General features: G+C 37.2%; 1 protein-coding gene across 1 annotated transcript; it reads right to left on the reverse strand.

The window, feature by feature from the left end:
- Positions 1–472: 472 nt before the first annotated feature.
- Positions 473–9,376, reverse strand: LOC104221841 (protein PAM71-homolog, chloroplastic). The gene is made up of 10 exons (XM_009772979.2): positions 9,080–9,376; positions 7,099–7,258; positions 5,717–5,900; positions 5,180–5,227; positions 3,340–3,436; positions 1,941–2,104; positions 1,705–1,770; positions 1,183–1,233; positions 972–1,076; positions 473–887 (listed from the first exon to the last, which is right to left on the reverse strand). The coding sequence occupies exons 1-10, from the start codon at positions 9,213–9,215 to the stop codon at positions 822–824; spliced, it is 1,077 nt and encodes a 358-aa protein (XP_009771281.1). The 5' UTR covers positions 9,216–9,376; the 3' UTR covers positions 473–821.
- Between the last annotated feature and the right edge of the window lie 14,467 nt (positions 9,377–23,843).

Here is a 23,843-nt window from a genome sequence, read left to right on the forward strand (position 1 = left end):
ACACCTTTCATGTGTAGGGTTGGACATCTGGAAAGTAGACAACATAATATGAGGGGTTGACATTGGGATAGATCTGGCTCTAATACTATGTTAAGAAAATGTATTTTGAGTCGAATTCAACCCAAAAGCTAGTTTACAAAGTGAGAATTGTTCAATGTCATATAAGGAGATAACAAATATTCCCTCAACCAATGTGGAATACTCTCAACAGATTTCACAACTGTTGCATCTTTTCTTGATATATAACAAGTACGTCTGTTCTTGCATAATTTTTGAACTACCATAACTGTTCCAAACTCTGAGAGTTGTGGCTTACAACTTTCCCTCTCGCCACACCTTTCAACCATTGAAAATCAGTACATAAGTATTTGTTTGAACTTGGATGGAAATTTAGTGACAAATAGCAGATGGAATGTTGAAAAGCATCAAACACTTGCTGGTGTGGCACTCCTACCACTTGAACAATGCCAACTTGAAACTTGAAGGACACAAATATTACAACTTTTAAATCATAAATAATTGTAGAATTTATTACAACAGAAGAAACACAAATCCTGATTCTTTCACATATTCATACAAAACTTGTACAACAATTAGGGAAAAGCCTCTTCTCAACGGTCCTATCAGCATTGTAAATACAACTCTCATGTGTTGCCTAAAGACCACTAATATAGCTGGCTCTACTAATGCTACAGTACAAGAATGTATTGCTTTACGCCATGAACATATTACTGATCTGATGGTAGTTTCCTGCCCTCTACCACTACCAATGTTCTCGACTATCTATCTGGTCTTTTCGTCTTCTCATATGTAACACTTGGTTAAAACACTCCAAACAAAGTAGCAACAGCAAATATTAAAAATAGGACTCCGCCCAAGTAGCCAACCTGTATCGAACCAAGATGAAGATGCTTAGAATACAAAATACACTTGTTTTGAGCGGAAAAAAGGAACTTTTAGAACTGTCTTACCAGTTTCTCAGAAATGTAATTGGCAAGAAACCCGCCTCCTAGTATTGCAATAGATGTCGCAACCAGGTGTCCTGCAATGGCACCACTTGCCACGCCCCACGGAGACTGCAAAAATGGAAGTGAGGAAGTGGAAGTTGGAGATGTTTTGAAACTGAATTTTGTCAAAAGCTAAAAAGCATATTGTTAGTGTTGAATGTCCTAAGAACTGTACCTGAGCTGCACCAAGCGCTATTGTAGCAAGCATGGATCGATCTCCCCATTCCTGAGAAGCATAGGATGCATTACATTCCTAATTGAATATTATAACAGGTCTTACTGTTCTTTAAAAGCTGGACATAGTTACATAAAATTTTCTATACTTTCAATGTTAAAAATGCGACCTAAGGAAACAACTAGTTGTTGTGTTCCATGTCACATTCAAAGAACTTCTTACATGAAGATTATTAAGATATCCAGCAGATAAATAATTATTCATATAACTGGATTTTTGAATTAATAAATGTTGACAGTCATCCAAGCTTGAACCATGTCTTTTGTAGGTTCTCTTTTTTTGGTATAACTCTTGTATACGGGATATTTTTTCCCCCATTATTAATGAATACATTCCTTACTTGATTCAAAGAAAAGGAATCGGTATCTTGGTATCTAGAATATCGCAAGTTTTGCATTGGCTTTGGATTTGAAAAAATAAAGCAGCAAAGAAACAATGTTGCAACCAGAAGAAGATACTTACAGCAAAAAATACAAGGCTAAAGGACTTCCACAAAATTTCAAGTGGATTTGTGAGCTTTTTCGATGCCTGAAATAGCCATCTATAAAATGGTTAGAACCAGGTTTCCAAAAATGCAAGTGGTGCAAAGAAAGAAGTCATTCCCACAAATACATGTTGTGACATTTAAAACTTTTGGAAGTGCAGAATTATCAGAGAATTATACAGTATTTTAGAGTGGCATTCAGCAGCTTGTTCACCTTTTCCTTCACAAGCTCCTCAGCTTCCGCAAATTCATCAAGTTCCTGATTACTCTTTTCACCAGCCTCTACCTCTTTACTTGGAAGTTCCCACGCATCTTTAATTGATTTGAGACCAAAAAAGAACAAGAGCGCAACAGCAGCATATTCTCCAATAGGCAAGGCTGTTATGCAAAACAATCAGGAAACTTACATGAATATCTTGCAAATATCAAAAGAGAAGAAATACAACAAAAAAAAGATGGTACGCGACAATTTAGTTGGTCCGCAATGGGTTATGCCCTAATAGGGAAGGACGCTGATGGCAGTTGGCAAGGAAAGAAAATGAAGAAGAAGCCTCCAGACAGTTTGGGGAACCAGTGTGCATCTTGTGGATGGTTTGGAAGGAGAGAAACTTCAGACTTTTTGAAGGAAATGCAATGACACACTTTGTGCATGAAATATAGGACACTGCAAACTCTGGATTCTTTGTGTAACTTGAGATACGTAAAGGACACAAATACTTTTATTAGCTTTTGGACTCCATGGAATGTTACGGGAGAAAAATCCTTTTTGCTCTAAATATGTTAGCACCTTATCAATGCAGATTAATAACAGTACCTTACCTATCAAAAAGAAAGATGATACTAACAGTTTAAATTTATTTATTTTTAAATGGAAGTACTTTAAATATTGAACCTGACGTCTATTGTTCTGATGCTATTATCAAACAAATGAAGTAAAGCAGGAACTGTTTTATTGTATTATAAAGTTTTGCATTTAGTTTTTCATTATTTATGCATGTCACAGGCAAGACTTTCATAATAGATATTTTTCAAGACAGTATGAAAAGTTTACAATAATTTGTTCTTTTGAAAGTAACATAAAGCACTGGAAGTGTGTTCAATATATTCAATCCCTTACTGATAACTTCTTCTAGCACTGGGATGCTTCGTGCACCGGGCTACCCTTTTTTTTAGTTCTAGAATGATTTCTAACATAAATATTAGTGATTCTGGTGTCCAAAAGGAAATAGGTAATAGTTTGCATGTACGTTAGAAGAGTATCATAACACTAACACATCAGTCTACATTTTGCAGGAAGAGACATTATCATGTGTTTAGAGTAAGAAGCATTATATAATCCCAACTTTCAGTGAGAATATTAGGTTATTTTATCCGGTGGATCGACACACTTGACCAGCTAGTCATAATGTACCTAAAAAGCTTACAGCTTATCAGTACACTTTCTGCCAATGAAATCAATAGCTTACTTTTACTAACTAAGAACATGATTCGAGTCTAGGATAAGTTCTTTCAGCAAAAAATGCTAAGCAAGATGTGTCAATAAATAGAGATTCAAAGGAGCCAATCAGAAAATGAAAAGCAAAAAGAAATAACAGTCCCAAGGTCTAACTTACTTGTTTGAAACTGAGCAGGTACTGAATGAAAGATTCGCCCTATTATGACAGAGAGAACTGTCATAAGTGAAAGAGCACCCATTGATCCCAAAAGAACCTGATCATTGACGTAATAAAGTAAGATCAAGCATTGAACATTACAAATGTGACTACTACTTTTACCTAATGCAGTTTGCAAGAAATACCAACGCTAAACTGTATTTACATCATATTGAATTTCAATACACGAACTTGTGTTTGCACTGTTTATATTAAATTTTTTATATTTCAATAAGTTTCTCTAAGTTCTTATATTTCAAGTTTATTTCACATAATTAGGATTAATTATAACTCCTAAGTACTTATTAGTTGAGGAAAAATAGATCGCATTCTTTTCAGTAGGATCAAAAAATTCCAAAGCAGAATTCATCAAAAAAAAATCTAAAAGCAGATACTGCAACCACCAAATAATCCTATCTAGGATCTCATCCTGAAAATTTTGACAGTAAGAGTAACCTATGACTACAATGAAAAGAAGATAGAAAAACAAGATCATGTATGAAACCTTCAAGTGGAGTGCTTCCAAGATATAACTAAGTTCAGTCACAATTATTCACTTTTATTCGCTTAAAATTTAATACCCCTGAGGATCAACACTAGATGTTGTGATTATCTCGTTGCCAGCTCTCGAATCCATAAGCATTGAGAACAGTTTACCTGATCAAAAGTACAGTGTACTCATTTAGTGTTTCTCATATCAATCTTGAGCTAATTTTTTGTTTGCCATTTCATAAACCTCCATTTTATTTTATATTTTGACAAATTCCATCTTGACGGTTGTGGTTCACCAGGTCTTCCACGACCGGTAACGGAAAATGAAGCATAAGAACCCACTTAAAATTAACCATATGTTCTCCATACAACAAGTGTCTGCTTTAAGTCCCAAGTCAATGTGGACAATGTAAAACAGATCAAATTGCATAATAAAGATAAAATGACTGAATTATTTTGAGATCAATTGCATACAGTGACAATGATTAAATTATTTGGAAAGCAAGAATGATTATTTTAACTGAATGGTGGGGCTATCCTTCATGGAAGAAGTTTGATTTATAAAAGAACAAAAGAGAATGGAAATGGATTACGTTGGTTTTCATTTATCTCCATAGGATGAGACTGCAATTGATAATTCAATCAATTCTGAGATCTTTTAACTAATTCGATCAATTCGTCTGACATTTACTTTCAGGCAGAAACGTCAAGTTGTTCCAGAGACCACGTCAATTTTTCCGCATGAGTTCTCCCTCATCAACAGGACAAAGATGAATGGACAATGTCATGAGCATCCTAGAAGAATAACTATCAAGTTTCTCTAGCTCTGCCATTACTGGCACATCTTAAAATGATTAATCCAGAGGAAGGAGCCTCTGTTTTCCCTGAGCATGTTCCAACATGATGGAAGAAGATGCCCGTTAGAAATTCGTTTGGCCTCTACTGTTCCTTGAGCGTATCCCTCATATTATTAGTCTAAAAATGCCAGCAAAAAGAATATAAAACGGAAATGGAAAGAGCAATTATGTCTAAGATTCTCCAGTACTATGGTTTTCTCCTACTTCATTCCTTGGTAAAGTTGGGGACAGTTAGTGACACAAGGGCAAAGCATAGAGAACACTGCCATAAATAAAATTGCCCATAGAAGGCAAAGGGTACCATTGTAGAAAGAAGAAAATATTAGCACGCCCAATTTGGACGTGCCGAACCCTATTAAGTGAGGCAGTCCCAAAGCAAGAAAGTTGCAATTCCATAAATGAAAAACAGATAAAAATGGGAAGCAAGGGACATGGAAGGCAAAAGTTCATACCAGTACTCTCTTATATTGCATGGCCAAGAGGGCAGCAATGAAAAATGTCTGTTGCATTGCATATTAAAGAAAGAATTAGTTAGATTTAATGAATAAGACAAGTTATCTCAATACTAGCACAGGACCCATATCAGAGCCCAGATTAAATAACTCAACCAATTAGCAAAGATATATTCATAAAAGTAGAACCATGTATGGGGTCACAAGGCTCATTCTGAAAGCATCAAGTTTTGCATTAAAAGACACCTAAGATGCGAAGGTCCAGTGGAGCAAAAAAAAATTGTTAATGCATAAATACTTAGCCATTTATGTTTTACTACCATTTCTTTCGGTTGGTACGTGATAAACCACTTTTTACACCTACAAGGTATCAATGTCAGCAAAATCTAAGACCACTCGCACTATCCTCATACAAAAAAAATAAGGAAAAGAAAAAGATGGAAAGGAAAAAAAACAAAGAAAATGAAAGGGCAAAAAAGATCATGAGTTCAGGAAAAGGTAATAAATATAGCATATTGTGTCTATCTCTCCATTTACCTTGTCTCCAATCTCAGAAACAAATATCAACGAGAATGCAGCAGTGAACCCTGACTTGGCGAATGCTGCAATGAGTGATGAGGGTCCTCCTTTCGTGAAGGCAATCAACGAAAATACTAATGAACATCCACAAAGCACAAGAGCTATAGAGAGAGGATAAGGAATTTGACTAGGAAGTGCCTCGCTGCCATTAATGAAAGTTCAACATACATAAGTTTCAGATATTGCGAAAGTTCCATTTAGTTAATTGATGTCAAAATAAAAACCTGTTTCCACATATTAAGAAATGCATGAAGATAGCAAGAAAGTTGAGGTTATGTTCAACAAATCAAAGACTAGGATTCTATAACTTAATACATGATGTAACATCCTATAAACATCGCTAAAGCTAGGAACAGAATCATTTCACTTTTTAGCTGGGCGCCTATTTAAAACTACTCATTGAATTCCACCTCCCTACGGGATCAGCTTCCCGTTCCTCAATCTTTCAGTGCAGAAAACCTTCAATGCACCCCCAACCCCTGGTGCTTCTTGAAAAGATAAAAACGACTGCAGTGAGGACCTTTTCCTTTCATTCTTGAAGTGAAAGGATAAGTAATCAAATTGCAAATTGTAATTGTTATTACACTGAGGGTTGTAATCATTGTGAATGCTTCTTTTTTTATTTTCTCTTAGAGTTTTAATATGTAACCAAAAAAAAACTAACTAAACATAGGCCACTTTCCAGGAAATAGAGGTATTTGTTGGATGTTGACAAAGATTTTCAATCAAGATGCATTAAGGTGATATACTTAAATGTCATATTGAGCAACTTAATGCGCAATTTTATGTTCTTTGCCTAATCAGAAAACACTGGTACTCTGTGCTTTTCTCTTGACATTGAATTGCTAGCATTGCATGAGTATGTTGGTTATTGTTTAAGCGGATGCTATCAGATTCAAAATCATGGACTATGGTGTTTGTATTACTAAGTAGTCTAAATACTAGATATGTAATGCGTTATTTTGAACAGCCTACAGTTCCATGACAGGTGTGTTAATATCCTATTAGTCTATCCCCCACAAAACACTTTAACAAGACATTAAACTTTATCATCTGTTTATCTCTGAGATGTGTGGTTTAACGGGATAAAATAGTTTCATATGCAATCCTGTTAAATCCAGCCCTTGACAGGAGAAAATGTGTCGCACAAACCAAACACATTCTTATTCTTGGCACTCTTTACGAAACATTTACCCGTCTATCTTCCTCTCCACATATACTCGTTATCTGATAAACACACTATTTATGCAGAAAAGATATTTTAAGCATCCAGCATACCTTGCATAATTTATTCGTGGGTGGAAATTCTCGTTATTTAATTGCTAAGTTATAAAACTTACATTTTTGATGAGCCATCTGCAGATGGCTGATCAATTGAAAATTTTTGGCTTTCATTTCCTTGACTTTCTTCGAAATTTCCAGATCCAACACCAACATTAGATGCATATGGTACAATTCTGCTATGTCTTTGATGCAACTTAGGCAGCCCTGTACATCTTACTACAAGAAGCAGTGCCAAGAGTCAGTAATGAAATACAGCAACAAGGTGCAGTAATCAGAGAGGAAAAAGAAAGAATCTTGTTCTACTAGGAATATTAAAAGGTGACGGATCAAAATCTCAGAGGATTAACAAATTATCTTGGTGGGGATTAAGAATGTTACCTGATATAAACAAATGAACCTTGAGTCTAACTCAATCCCAAAAGCTAGCTCAATGGTGAGGATTGCCCAAGACCATATAAGGAGACCTATGGCCCGATCCCCATCCGATATCGGCATATAAACACCGCCCGCACGCCCAGGACCGGATATCTAGAGCGTTAACAATATAAGTGTGGGCCCAACATTGGTAACCAATGAATGGGGATGTGCTTGCTCTGATAGACCGATACCATAATAAAGAAATGAACATTGAGCCTAACTCAACCCCAAAAGCTAGCTCAAGAGGTGAGGATTGCCCAAGATCGTATAAGGAGACCAATGGTCCCATCCCCATCCGATATGGGAATATCAACACCTCCCACATGCCTAAGACTAGACATCTAGAGTGTCAACAATATTAGAGAGGACCCAACATTCTTTAAAAGAAGTGAGGACCCACCATTGTTAACCAATGAATTGGATGGGCCTCGCTCTGATACCATGATAAAAAAATAGACCTTGAGCCTAACTTAACTCCAAAAGCTAGCTCAAGAGGTGAGGATTGTCCAAGACCATATAAGGAGATGAAGATCAATAACCCCATTCTCATCCAATGTGGGAATATCAACAAGGAGTGGCATCTGGCCTTAATATTAAGTGAATTTGCCCACTTTTGTTTCTTTTTTTTTTCTTTTCTCTAAAGAGAGTGGTGTTCGCGTCAGCTTGCACACACCTTGAATATTCCACCGGTACCTGCTACCTCCACCAACACATGTATTTGTTTTGTTTACTATGTTAAGGCGTCTTTCTTTCTTTTGATCAGCATTACTTGAAGGATTGAAGTAATTTAGAGTTTAAAAGCAATCATATAAGTAGCATTCACTAGCTATAGGTATGTGTCACAATGTCAAAAATCATCTAAGCCATAGGTACTACACCAGCACTCCTTTTTCTTTGAATTAGATCACCAAGCTACATTGTCTCTGACCTGATTTGCGCGAAAGAAAATTCTAATGAAATAGTTGATCAAGCTACAAATCCAACTACATATTTTTCTAACACTCTACAACTTCACAGACAAGCTAAACTGGACGCGCCCAACGAGCAGAAAATTGGAAAAAAAACTCAAAGTTGTCCACCATACCCTAATCAAAAGAGTCCAAAGGAACACAAAAACGACATAAAGCTTCAATCTTAAACAATTTCATAAAATGCTTTTTGTGCACCGCACCTAGCGGGAGCTTAGTGCACCGGGCTGCCCTTTGCCTTTTTATTCTTTTTATTTTCCAATGAACTCTTGTAGTTGAGCTCATCAATTCATCCAGTGACACTGACACTCTGATATAGGTTAGGGGTTCGAGTCGTGGAAGTAATCACTAGTGCTTGCATTAGGATAGGTTGTATACATCACACCCTTTCCCGGTCCTTGCATGAGTGCGGGATGCTTTGTGCACCGGGCTGCCTTACACTGCTATCTGATACTAAATCACTAATCCAAAGAAGCTAACTCTCAATAAATAGAAAATAAAGAAACCCCTCTCAACCAGTTAAGCATATACTACCATTTAACTCCTCAAATAACTATAGTTCTTAACTTAAAACAAAAATTATCTCTCACAACCTAATGGGAAATCATTCATATTCATTATACAAAATTGAAAAGGAAATTCAGAAACTTACATAAAGAAGGAAAAATATTCCTTCTGGGAATGAATGGTCTACTAGGCAAAGAATCCACCACATTCAAAAATGAAAGCTTTCTCTTCCCATAACTTAATGCTATAGAATTGGATGTCTGAAGAGCCAAGCCTTGCATTTTTTCTTCTTCAAATTCTACTAAAAAAGAATGTTTTCTATTTATGAAGTCATCTAAAAATAATTTGAGATTCTTCTGCAAACACAGAAGTTCAGTTCAAACACACCTCTTTTTTTCTTTTTTTTTTTGGACTAGAACAACTGATTAGGCTTTCAGATTTTGCAGATGCCACGTGCCATAATGGGTCGTTGGCGATAAACTGATGAAGTTCACAAACGGCGTCGTTTTGTAGCGGTGGAGTTGGGCTGGATTATTAGCCCAAGCCCAATTGGAGTTGTTCCTTGGATGGATCTTTACACAAATAGCCGGCTGGATTCACTGTTTACTTTTCCTGATCGGTGTATATAAATTATTTATTGATTATATACGATTATAGAGATATTGGAGATATGAAACTTGTATTAAACATCCAAGAAATTTACATGGTTATAAAAGCATGTCATTAAAATAAAATGAGAAATTTAAATTTAAATTATTTTCAAATATAAAAATATATCATTCTTTTTTAAATAAATTAATAAGGAAATAGTATCATATAAAATAAAATAAAGGAAGTATATAACTTTGTTAAAGTGACCTCGGAAACAAAAAGAGAAAAACACTAAATTGACTTTTTGGGGATTATTTTAAATTTAAAGATCCAAGTTTCAATTGATCAAGAATGTTTCATGTTGTCAATCAATAAGGTTTACCAAGTAGCAATATATTAAATCCCTAGACCATTTTAACAATTTCCAAAGCATGCTACATGCTGTAATACCTTCGATATATGAGATAGAATAGTTGAAAAGGACAAAAATCATGCACAAAGATTGCATTATTATCAACAATTAGAATAGTGCTTAAAGGAGAAATTTCAAAAAGAATTTCCTAGTTTAGAGTTGTAGACCCTCAAATACACCGGTTTGTAGGTGACACACATGATTAACTGTAATAAAAATGACGAGTTAAACCTATATTTAAAATCACATACAGAAAAGTTGTTAAAAATTTACTTTGTGTATACACAAGTTGTGTTAGGGTTTGTCTATGTTTGACGAATGAAATTTTTAAAGAAATCTGAAAAAATGTCAGATTTTGGGTTCACTAAATTTCGCTTTTCAAACATAGGTAACTCTCACTCAACTTCAATTAACTATGTGAAGCACAAAATAAAATTTCTCCAAAGCTATATAATGAAACCTATAATCTTTTAAATCCAGATATAGTGAAGAACATGAGACAATAAAAGCAAAGTATCCATATATTAACTAGCTGGGACTAGGTATAGTCATTATTGCTACACTTACAATAGAATAACTAAATTGTAGGATAAGAAGTATTACTTTTTTTTAAAAGAAAAAAAGTTATGTTAAGTTCCAATTAGCAACATGAAAAATGGCTTTTGGACTTCTCAAATATAAAAGTTATTACGTCGTCGAATGCCTTTAAAAATCACATTTGAGCTCCAATTTCTGAATGGGTTCTTAAATTAGTAATTTAGATCTTTCAATATACAATTTATAGTAAGTATATACGTATATCATGTTTTTGCTGCTAAAACCCTAAAATAATTACTATAGGAAACCTGCATAAGATTTTATTCATGTTGGTTTACCAATCAATCACGCTGAGTAGGGGTGTTAATGGATACTATTTAAAACTGACTAAATCGACCGAGTCGTACCGCACCAAACCGATCAGGGGAGGGTAATATGTACGCAGAAGTGACTTCTAAATGACATTTAAGAAAAATATCGAAAATTAACCGACCGTACCGATATCGAATAGAAACCGACATAATTGGTACAATTTCTAAAAATCTAATTTTGATTATGTATAACAGAATAACCGAAAAATTAGTTAGTTCAAATTTTATAAAATTACCGACCGAAACTAAACCATTAACACCCCTAACGCCGAGTAACTAATATTAAGTTGTTTTCCCTTTCTTGTCCCTACTGTTACACAGAAATTCCATACTTTGATTTGTTACAAGAACTAAAGTTAGGGGCGGAGCTAGAGTGTCGCTAGCGGGTTCGGCCGAACCCAGTAGCTTTGGTTCAAACTCTGTATTTGTCTTAAAAAATTCATTGAATATATATATAAATTATTAATTTAGAACTCAATAACTTAAAATAATTAGAATCCCGAACCCATAAGCTTAAAATCCTGGCTCCGTCTCTAACTAAAGTGAATATGAAGATTGTTGGAGCCTACGCACTTTTTTCTTCTTCTTAGTTATTGAGGGCACCTAAAAACCACGGATCTTGTTTTATTCTCTACAAAATTTTCCATTACCTTGTAGTTGTAGGGATCGGGAAGGGTATTAAAATCGAACGGGGAAATTGCATTAAATCGAAAATTCAAATCAATCTAATTAAAATACTCAATTAGATTTGATTTAGTTTGATATTGAGTAAAAAAAATCCGAAACAAACCAATAATATATTTTTTATATATATTTTTAAGACTTTATATAGAATTTTCTTTAAAAAAACTATAAATATTTATGCTCGTCTCATTAGATGAAATATTTAATAGAACTATAAAGTGCTTCTATTTTCATTTACTTTAAATAATTGTTTGTATTGGGGCTGTTCAAAACCGAACCGTACCGCAAAATTGGCTTATTGGTATTGGGTTATCGGATTAATGGATGGTGAACGAATTGAAATTTTATAATTAATGGTTTATCGGTTTGGGAACGAATTATTCAATTTTCTTAACGGTTAAACCGTTAACCCGTTAAGAATTTTTATATTTATTTAAATATCTCTTCCACTATTTGACAAAGTAGCAGTTATTATTGACGTTCAAAAGGTTCACTAAGACACTACCTGTTATTGTTTTATCACGGATACTAACTTAGCGGTATTAGACTATTGAAAATTCACTTTCAAATTATAGTGACTTCTGCTGGTTGTGAAAATGCACTTGCATATGCCTATATGGCTTGATGCAATAGCAGAATGTAAAGAGCCCTACACAACACTAATTTAGTATATGGCTATATGTATTCTGGCCAGATCTTTTACGGAGGAAACATAAATTTCCAGTTAGTGACTTCTGGAAATGCGGGCATGACAGTGTTATATAAACGGGTTGAATTCAAGATTTTAATTTGGTGATTTAATGTCAAGTCATATATGCGCTCATTGCTATTTGATTTAACCGATAAGCCGCCCGATAATGACGAAACCGATACCAAGCCGCCCGATATCTTATTGGTTTGGCTAGCGGATTAGTACATTTACAAGCCGATAACCGATAAGCGTAACAATCCGCCCGATAAGCAGCTGACGAGTGTCTGACGTGTGTATAAATTAAACTCGTACTCTATCAAATTATAGTATATAAAGATGTCGAACCCACAGAGATTGGTTTATCTATTCTACATACGTTTCTTGTTTTAATTACTATTTGAGAAAATCAGAAAGAGTTGAGTTGTAAATTAACTAACTAAAAATGCATAAATAGAGCAGTAGAAAATATTTTGTTTTTCACAAATATAATAAAAGGTGTTGGGATCTTGACTTCACTTAATATTTCTATTATATAGTAGAATTATTATTCTTCAATTTCTATTTCTCAAAAATGTATAAATGCCTCTCGCGATTACAAATATATATTATTACTTAAGTTGAATAATTAATTGCACTCCTCTCGATTATACAAATTAATCTTCAAACTAGTAATATTAAAGAACCAGAAATATATGATTGAACTAAAGTACGCTCTTGCTAGTAAGTCCCTTTCGGTTACCCTACTTGTTATAACTGATTATTACACTATTCGCCTATCTCGATTACAAATAAGTGTAAAATTAATTATAACATAAAAGAGATAGATGTTACTGAATAAATATTAACATTTATCAATACTACACTTAACTATATTATTTCTTCTGCCTCTCTCGATTACAAAATTAATAAACAGTTAATATGTAGTACAAGATAGATAGATGTTAATAAATTAAATAACGTCTAACTGTAAAAGCGGATAAAAGTTAAATAAATTCTAGCTCAAGCATGTGAATTTGAGGAATAATATCTACTATTATATAAAAATATTAAGATCCGTCTTTCTCCCAACACAAGAAAAGTTACTCCATACTGGAATTAGTACTAACAATGAAAATATTCTTGTCCATTAAATAAGAAAATAGAAAGAAATATTCAAGAAGAATAATTCCCCCTATTTAATTAAAAACAGGAACTAGAGTAATTTCCTACATTGAAATTTATTTAGTAACAACAATTAAACCATTACTGTAATTTAAAAGAAAAGATAACTCGATACTAGTGAAAGAAATAAAATAGAGAAGCTTATTAAGAATTTGGGTTCAGACTTCTAGCTCTAAGCTTTCTCTCTGCTCCCCTCCTCCTCTGATCGGGCAACATCTCTTTATATAAGAAAGTTTCATGATGACTTCTCGATTTGGTGCTAGATTTCCATGGCAAATCTAGATTTTGCATTTGCAGATATGAGAATTTGTCATTCTAAGTTTAGATTTCGTCGATTTCATCATGGCAAATCTAGATTTTGAAATTGGAGAGATGAGAATTCTGCAATTCTAAGTTTAGATGTCATCATGGCAAATCGAGACTTGGTGCATTATCACGGCAGTAATGAATCATAGCTCGATCTTACACTTCTTTGTTGTATTTTTCTTGAATATTTATTTTTCTTTTTTCATGTTGCGCACAATAATTCTGCTATAATTATTCCTTCAAAATAAAGTTAAGAATATGGAGGAAACATGATAATTTATATATTTTTATGAGAGAAATTATTTGGTTAATATCTGGTAAAATGCACTTATCAAATTCTCCCATACTTAAACTTTTACTCGTCCTCGAGAAAAGAAAATAAATGAACATAGTAACTAAACACTTAAGTGAAATCATGAGTGGTTTTGACAAACAAGAATTGACTAAGACCAATTCACTAGTTTAAACAACCTTTAACCATACTCAAATTCACTTTTTGAGGATCGAAATCACAATATTTTATAATCTCAAGTGTGTCTCACTAGATGAAGAGAGATGCTCATATATCACACAATGTATAGATAAAGAACAGAGAAGGACATGAATAGAAAAATTCGTTCACTCTCAATAAAGAAGTACCTCAAGCTACTGGAAATTGCCAAAAGCTTGACTATTATGTGGTTCTCTACTAATATAGGAGTCTCTAAGTTGAGATCATATAGGACTTTACAAGGTTGTAATGTAGGCTTAGGAAATGAAATGATACATATAGATAATAGTGACTCAAATTCCTTGTAGGCACTACACTTTTACTTTTATCACTCAAGCACGATTGTCTTCCATATTCTTTTAAGCAATCGACCTCCCTTTTTAAAAACCAATTCACAACTTGCATATATATATTTTTGTTTGAATGGAACTGACAATATCTCTTCGTTGTTCCCTTTTCTTTTGTATCCTTTTTTTTTTGTCAGAATTTCATAAGCAACCTTTTTTTAATTCTCATAAAAAATATCTCAAGAGATCATCAAGCTCAAATAATTGTTCTTTCATCAGTTCTTTCCACAATTACACCTCACGCCTAGATTTTTACATTCAGATCAACTCTTAAAGTGCCCAAAGGGAATTGGATGAACAAATAGTAAATCGTAACAACAAATAGGCTAAGGGTTAAAGCTTGTGGACCAACAAAAGAAGAGATAATTTATTCAGGTTCAACTGAGCTAACTAGGGATAAAGATCATCAAGGTAGGTTAATTAGGCTATGGCTCAACAAAGAAAGCCTACTTTCATTTTACAACTCAAAGATCTACCTAGAATTTCGCTTCAAACCACATTCAAGGCAAGTTCTAGATTTCCAAATAAGCAGGAGAACTAGATAATATAAGTTAACCGCACATTGCACTTGGAACCAACAAAAACTATGATTTCAATCACCAAGAAGTAAGTATGAGCTTAGAAAAGTAATCATAAAACACATGAATGGTACTTAATCAAATTCATCTTTTATAAGTCTCATGCTTTTCAAGTCAAATCAAGTTTAACCAACTTATTTACCAAAACTAGTTAAAACAACTAAAAGTCCTAAAAAATGTTCAGTTCAAAATATTACGACCATGGCAAAGAACTGAACAAGAAATCCATGGAAGTACATGAAATAAGTTGCCTTAAGAATAAGGCAACTCAATTTTTTTCAGTTTATCTACTTTAAATTTTTTTTATAATTTTACTAGAAATAAATTTTTCAGTTTTAAAATATATGTTTTTTTTTCTTCTTTTTTTTAATATTTAACCGGAAAAAAAAACTTAAAAGAAATACATATATAACTAGCATATTCCTCTACCCCCTAGCTTAAACAATGTCATGTCCTCATGACAAATAAATTAAAAGTAAAAGGAGATAAAGGAGCTTCCCTGATTTCTTTTCGATTCTGGCCTCATTTCCTTTTTCTTGGCTTCTCAAGGTTTCTCTCATATAACAAAGACAAGATTATGGCAAAGAAAATGTTTTTTTTTCATGATATGAGAAAACTTTCATTGTTGAAATCATGGGAGAGCTTCTTTATCATGGCAAAATATATTAATACATACTACATACGTGCGCGCGCACGCACACAGACACAGACACACACACACACATATATATAATATAATACAAACATGCAATTATTATTTTTCTTTACTTATTTTTTTTGTAAGAAAAAAAAACTAATTTTATATTATATATATATTTACTGAAAGGAAATATTATATGTTACTACTAATAATTACTTAAACGATTAAAGAGAGGGGAAGAAAATAGTTCCGAGTTTAACGTCGCCAGCTCGACTTATTTTAAAAATTAGGCAAAAAGGATTGTTGAAGCCTGTTTGTCGAAGAATCTGTTGATATAAGGCTTCAAACGATGACCATTTACTTTGAATTTGTCTCCCCCATCTGCATGTTGTACTTCAATGGCACCATAGGGGGTCACTCATGTTACCATATATGGTCCTATCCAGCGTGACTTAAACTTTCCTAGAAATAATCTCAATCGGCTATTGTACAACAGAATATGATCTCCAACTTTGAAATCTTTATGGCGGATGAGCTTGTCATGCCATTTTTTTGTCTTTTCCTTGTACAATTTAGCATTTTCATATGTTGTAAGCCTGAACTCTTCCAACTCATTGTGACGACCCGGCCAGTCGTCTCATGAGTTACTTCTCCGTCTTCTCCCATTTCAGCTTATTTATGCTTCGTTATCCGTGCTTTATGTGATCGGGTTGATTGGTTTGCGGTTGGTGTGGTTTTGGTAAGAAATGAGACACTTAGTCTCTTCTAAGAAGGCTTAAGTTGGAAAAAGTTAACCGGATGTTGACTTATGTGTTAGAGGGCTCGGATGTGAGTTCCGATGGTTCAGTTAGCTTCGGGAGGTGATTTGTGACTTAGGAGCGCGATCGGAATGGGTTTTGGAGTTGTAGAGAAGATTTAGGCTTGAATTGGCGAAATTGATATTTGGCAATTTCCGGCTGATAGACGCGATTTTGATATAGGGGTCAGAATGGAATTCCGAGAGTTGTAGTAGTTTCGTTGTGTCATTTGGGATGTGTGTGCAAAATTTTAGGTCATCCGGACGAAATTTGGTAGACTTTTTGATCGAAAGCATAATTCAAGAGTTCTTGGAGTTCTTAGGCTTGAATTCGATGTAATTTGATGGTTCTGATGTTGTATGAGGTGTTTTGAGGATTGGAACGAGTTTGGAGGATGTTTTAGGATGCATTGGTGCTTTTGGTTGAGGTCCTGGGGGCCTCGGGGTGATTTCGGATGGCTAACGGGAAGTTTGGAGTTGGAAAATATAACAGAAAAATGCAGCAGCTGTAGCAAGTTCAAGAGGACTGCAGGGGCGCGGCCGCGGTAGGCGTCGTGCGGACCGCGCGGTGATGAGTACCGCACAAAGTTGGAATGCGGCCGCATGAAGACTGGCGCGGACCGCACAAAGTTGTTGTGCGACCGCATGAATGGGTTTGGCAGCTCTCTGAACGTCACTGACGCGGACCGCGTGACCATGGAGTGTGGCCGCATGGAGAAGGTCGCGGACCGCATGAAGTGGGACGAAGCTGCATGAGTTTGACTTGTCGTTTCCCCGTCTCTGAACTCGCGCGGACCGCACAAAAACGGGCGCGGCCGCGGTGAGAAGACCTGAAAGGTACTCTATATAAATATGAGGTTTTGGATTTTATTTGATATTTTGACCTAGAGAGCTCAGATTTTGGCGATTGTTCGAGAGTTTTTCAAGAAATTCATCGGGGTAAGTGATTTTAACTCATATTTGGCTAGGGTACTTGAATCTATCATTGAATTCATCATTTGATTCGTGATTTGTAATGGAATTTGGGAAGAAAATTGAGAAACCTTTCAAAAATGTAAAATGATGATTTGAAGGACCAAATGGTATCGGAATTGGATAATTTTGGTATGGTTAGACTCGTGAGGGTATGAGGATTCTGAAAATGTAAATTTTACCCAATTCCGAGACGTGGGCCCGGGGCTCAGGTTTTTGCTAATTTCGAGATTTTTGATATTTTTTCAATTGTTTTCGCTTGGGCTATGTTCCCTTAGCATATTATGACCTATTCGTTCTGATTTTGGATAGATTCGACGCGCGTAGAGGCCAATTTGATAGGCAAGGGCATAGCGAGTTGGAGTTTTGGCCAGTTTGAGGTGAGTAATGATTTTAAATGATGTCCTGAGGGTTTGAAACCCCGGATTTGCACAACGTAGTGCTATACTAAGTTGAGATACATGCTGTGTGACGAGCGTGAGGTTCAATGCTATGGGGATTGGGACTTGGTCCATCCCGAATGATATTTTACTACATTTTTGATTGAGACATATACTTTATTGTTGTGAATTGGGCTTGTTGCCATGCTTGGGGCCTTGTGCCGACCTGTAGAACCCTTAGGGGATTTTTGACTGGTTTTCCTCACTTATTTTGTTAAAGAATTTATATCCTCAGTCATGTTTCCAATTGTTTAAGAATGATATGAACCAAATTTTTGAAATGTTAATCATAAATAGGAAGAGATATGAGGGCTGAGATCCCGACCGTACATTATGCCCGAGAGGCTGTGATTTTTAAATGACTGAGAGGGGTCGAGGACCCAATAGTGAGGATATTTTATATGATATAGATCGGGCTGCGCGCCCAGCATATATATATATATATATATTATACACATTATGGATCAGGTTGCACGCCGCAGCAATTACTTATATGGATCGAGCTGCACGCCGCAACAATTATATAGCGCTTGGGCTGAAGGAGCCCCTCCGGAGTCTGCACACCCCCAGTGAAACTCTTGTCTCTCTTTTGTCCCAATATCTGTGACAACCCGACCGCTCGTCTTAAGAAGTAACGCCTCGATCCCCTATTAACTGCTTTCCCCAAGTTTAATTCTGCTAATTTGATTCACCGGGATGTTCGGTTGTGAGTTTCGGAGAGTTTTGGGACACTTAGCCCCTGAATGAGAGCTTAAGTGTTGGAAAATTGACCGTAGCCAGAACAGTGTGAAGACAGCCTCAGAATGGAAATCTGATGGTTTTATTAGCTCTGTTGGGTGATTTTGGGGTTAGGAGAGTGTTCGGATTGTATTTTGGAGGTCCGTAGCTAAATTAGGCTTGAAATGCCGAAAGTTGAATTTTGGAAGTTTCCGGTTTGATAGTGAGATTTTGATCCGAGGGCCGGAATGGAATTCCGAGAGTTGCAGTAGTTCCGTTAAGTCATTTTGGATGTGTGTGCAAAATATCAGGTCATTCGGAGGTGGTTTGGTTGGATTTTTGATCGAAAGCGTATATTTGAGGAAATTTGGAGTTCATAGGCTTAAATCCTTGATTAATTCGAGTTTCCGATGTTGTTTTAGGTGTTTTAAGGATTGGTACAAGTTTGAATAAGGTATTAGGTGACAGTGGTGTTTTTGGTTGAGGTCCCGGGGGCCTCGGGATGATTTTGGATGGTTGATGGAAAGATTTTGAAGTTAGAGATTTCAGGAAAAAATTGTTGGTGTCTGTCATAACGCACCTGCGGTTCGGGTTCCGCACGTGCGGAGCTGCAGAAGCGGCGTATTAGCCGCAGAAGCGGATTCTCGATTCTTCTTCAGGTTCCGCAGATGTGGTTTTGCATATGCGAAAGAAGTATCGCAGATGCGGCTCCTGGGTTGTTTAATGAAAGTTGCAGATGCGACAACTGATCCGCAGAAGTGGGACCGCAGATGCGGTTTCATAGCCGCAAATGCGGGAATGCCTGGGCAGAACATATAAATAGTTGCCTTTGCGAAAATTGGCTATTCTTCCACCATTTTTGTCCGGGTTTGAAGCTTCTAAGAGGGGTTTTTGAGGAAATCACTTGGAGGTAATGTCCTTGACTTCATAACTCGTTTCTATGTGATTAAAGACCTAATTAATGGAGAGAAATTTGGGAAAGATGGTTAATTAGGGCTTGAGTTTAAGAGACCTTTAATTGAGGATTTGAGGAGACATTTGGACTCCGATTTCGGTGTTCTTGTTATGTATAGACTCGTGAGAGTACGAGGTTTCTGAAAATATAAATTTCACCCGATTCCGAGATGTTGGACTGAGGGGCGTTTTTGTCATTTTACATAATTTCGCGTATTAGCTTAGAATTTAATTGTAGAATCAATTACTTGAAGTGTTATTTACAATATGCAATTGAATTGAATAGATTTGGGCCATTTGGAGTTGGATACTCGTGGCAAAAGTGTGGTTTCAAGTTGATTTTGAGCCGGTCCGAGGTAAGTGGCTTGTCTAACCTTGTGTGAGGGACCTTCCCCTTAGGATTGGTATACTTGGTAATTGAAATGCCTTGTACGTGAGGTGACGAGTGCGTACTTGAGCTAAATGTTGGAAACCCAATTTTTCTTAAGTAATTACTAGTATATTTCTGTTCCTGTTTCTATTTCTTGCACTATTGAGCTTGTTGTAAGCTTAGGAAAGCATGTCTAAGTGACTTAATTTACTTTATTTGATTTAACCTGCCTTACTTGGATTCTGTGCAGCATGCTAGGCTAGAATCACTTGTTGTCTTAATATGAAATCTTGCCATTTCTGTATATCTTCCTAGTGTTGCTGTGTATTTATTTTGGGACTACGGGTTAGATTTCCGATAGATCCCCCTGAATATTTACTTTGGGACTATGGGTTAGATTCCCAGTAGATCCCCCTGCACAATTATATAGAACTACGGGAATCACCCGATAGATTCCCCCAGTACTGGGTATTTACATTTAGGACTACGAAACGGGATTCCGGTAGATCCTCGCGTACTATGAGTTGGACTACAGGACGGTATCCCAGGAGATCCTTCAGATATATATATGATGGACTACAGGACGGTATCCCGGGAGATCCTATGATATGTAAAGATGGGACTACATGACGGTATCCTAGTAGGTCCACGATTGTTACTATCAGTGCTGAGTTGTATTTCCTTTCCATACTTACCTGATTCTGTATAGTTGTTGTTGTTCTGTTCACCTTGTGTTATTTTACTGATGTACTCATTATAGTGTTTCATTCTATACTGTTAACCTTTACATTTTATTTAATCTCAGTAGGGCCCTGAGCTTCCTCGTCACTACCCAACCGAGGTTAGGCTTGGCACTTACTGAGTACCGTTGTGGTGTACTCATGCCTCTTCTGCGCATGTTTTTCATGTGCAGACCCAGGTACCGCTGATCAGGCCTACTATCGTTAAGGGAGGCGACTGCGTAGAGACTCCGAGGTACATCTGTCGTGTCCGCAGACCAAGGAATTCCTTTCTATTCTTGCCTTTAGTATATATCCCTTCTGTACTTTTCTGTTCTTTATTAGAAATTCCGGAGTTAGAGCTATGTAGTATTTCTTTCTTAGCTTGTGATTCATGGGTTTTCGGGTCTTGGATTTATGTTTGATGTTGAGAGTTAAACATGGTGTATGCAGAGCGGCACATTTACACACTATTATTGCTTTATTTATGTTTCTAAATTGTTTTACTATCGCAAGTTTGGTTATCTTCCGCAAAGTTAGGCTTACACAGTCGTAGAGAATAGGTGTCGTCACGATGGTTCACGGAGGGCGAACCGGGGTCGTGACAAGTTGGTATCAGAGCTCTAGGTTCATAGGAGTCATGGATTACAAGCTATTTTATTAGAGTTTCGCTGATCGGTATGGAGACGTCTGTACTTATCTACGAAAGGCTATGTAACTGTTAGGAAAATTCTACTTCATTTGATTTTCTTGTCGTGCGATATTTTGAGATCACCATTCTAAACTTTTGTCTTCTATTCTCTCACAGATGGTGAGGACACGTGCTACCTGAGATGATCAATCACCTGCACCCCTTGTTACAACCGTTAGAGGCTGGGGCCGGGGTAGAGGCCGAGGACGCGCACGTGGTGCAGCCAGAGCACCTGTGCGAGCTATCGTCGAGGTACCACCAGCGGATCCAGCCGGAGTCCAAAAACCTGACACACCTACTACTACCCTACTACTACTACCACGCCAGCATTTCAGGAGACTCTGGCATAGTTTATGAGCATGTACACCACTCTGGCTCAGGCAGGGTTGCTTCCCCTTACTATAGCTACATCCCAGGCTGGGGGAGGAGCACAGACTCCCACCACCCGCACTCCTAAGCAGCGAGTGCATGTCGAGCAGGTCCCTGAGATTATTCCTGTACCACCTGCAGTGTCAGCTCAGCCTGAGGACAGGGCAGCTGCTTCCGAGGATGAGCAGTTGAGGCTTCATAGGTTCAAGAAGTACAAGCCTCCTGTATTTAGCGGTTTAGCATCGGAGGATGCTCTCGGGTTCCTTGATGAGTGTTACTGCATTCTCCGCACCTTGGGTGTCTCAGGATCGAGCGGGGTTTCTTTCATTACCTTCCAGCTTCGAGGAGCCGCTTCTGAGTGGTGGTGCACCTATGAGCTAGATAGTCAAGATGAGGCTGCTTCACTGACTTGGATTCAGTTTTCAGATCTGTTCCCTACGGAGTATGTTCCTCAGAGCCTCAGGGATGCATGGCGCGCAGAGTTTGAGCATTTGCCAAGGCGCTATGATTGTTTCAGAGTATGTTGTCCGTTACACCAATTTGGCTAGGCATGCACCAGCCTTGGTTGTTATTGTTCGCGAGAGGGTTCGCCAGTTTATTGAGGGGCTTATTCCTCCCATCAGATCTAGCATGGCTCGTGAGTTGGATATGGATATTTCTTATTAGAAGGTGGTGAACATCGCTAGGAGGATTGAGGGTATGCATGTTAGGGAGAGAGAGGAGAGAGAATCCAAGAGGTATCGAGAGTCGGGCCATTACTTTGGTGCCCGTACCCCAGATGCAGGTCGTTATGGTAGAGGTTATATGAGTTGCCCTGTTCATTCAGATCTTCCAGCAGCCAGTGGTATTCCAGTTCCTCCTAGACCTCAGGAGCCTTATTATGCACCACCGGAGTTTAGCGCGCCTCCTGCGCGGGGTGCTTTTAGAAGTCAGTCCAACCGACCTGGACCGAGCTAGTCAAAGCCACCACGTCCTCCCAGAGCTTGTTTTGAGTGTGGTGACACATGCCATATGGTGAGGGATTGCCCCAGACTTGGTAGGGGTGCACCTCCACAGACTTCTCAGCCACAACGTGCCCCGTAAAGTTCTCAGGATATGGTTACAGCTCCAGTTGCTACCCCACCTGCTCAGCCAGCTAGAGGTGGAGGTCGGGGAGGTAGAGGTCGCCCTAGAGGAAGAGTCCAGGCCAGATACTATGCCCTTCCTGCCCGTACCGAGGCTATTTCCTCCGATTCTGTCATCACGGGTATTATATTGGTTTGTCACAAAGATGAATCGGTTCTATTCAATCTATGCTCTACCTACTCTTATGTGTCTTCTTATTTTGCTCTGCATTTGGGTGTACCTCGGGATTCTTTGAGTTCCCCTGTTTATGTTTCTACTCATGTGGGAGATTCTCTCATTGTGGACCGCGTTTATCGGTCGTGTTTGGTTGCTCTTAGTGGTTTTGAGACCAGAGCCGATTTATTGTTACTTAGTTGGGTTGATTTTGATATTATCTTGGGCATGGACTAGTTGTCACCCCATTATGCTATTCTTGATTGTCATGCCAAAACCGTGACATTAACTATGCCAGGTGTACCGCGTGTTGAGTGGAGGGGTACCTTAGATTACACCCCCAGTAGAGTTATTTCTTTTCTTAAAGCTCAGCGTATGGTTGAGAAGGAGTGTGACGTATTAGCTTATGTGAGAGATGTCAGAGTTGATTCCCCTTCTGTTGATTCAGTCCCTGTAGTACGGGATTTATCCCGATGTGTTTCCAGCTGACCTTCCAGGCATGCCACCTGATAGAGATATTGATTTTGGCATTGATCTATTGTTGGGCACCCAGCCCATTTCTATTTTTCTGTATCGTAGGCTCCTCCTGAGTTGAAGGAGTTGAAGGATCAGTTACAGGAATTGCTTGATAAGGGTTTTATTTGTCCCAGTGTATCACCTTGGGGTGCTCCTGTCTTGTTTGTGAAGAAGAAGGATGATTCTATGCGTATGTGTATTGATTATCTCCAGTTGAACAAGGTTACAATGAAGAACCATTATCTTTTGCCTCGTATTGATGATATGTTTGACCAGCTT

Source organism: Nicotiana sylvestris, chromosome 1 (genome assembly GCF_000393655.2).
Source record: "Nicotiana sylvestris chromosome 1, ASM39365v2, whole genome shotgun sequence".
In the NCBI taxonomy this organism is placed as follows: domain Eukaryota; kingdom Viridiplantae; phylum Streptophyta; class Magnoliopsida; order Solanales; family Solanaceae; genus Nicotiana; species Nicotiana sylvestris.

Coding starts and splice junctions, on each gene's coding strand:
- LOC104221841 (XM_009772979.2), bottom strand. CDS start 9,215: ATGCAAGGCTTGGCTCTTCAGACATCCAATTCTATAGCATTAAGTTAT. Junction 5,228..5,716: donor TTTCTGAGATTGGAGACAAG/GTAAATGGAGAG, acceptor GCAATGCAACAG/ACATTTTTCATTGCTGCCCT. Junction 1,771..1,940: donor AGGAGCTTGTGAAGGAAAAG/GTGAACAAGCTG, acceptor TGGCTATTTCAG/GCATCGAAAAAGCTCACAAA.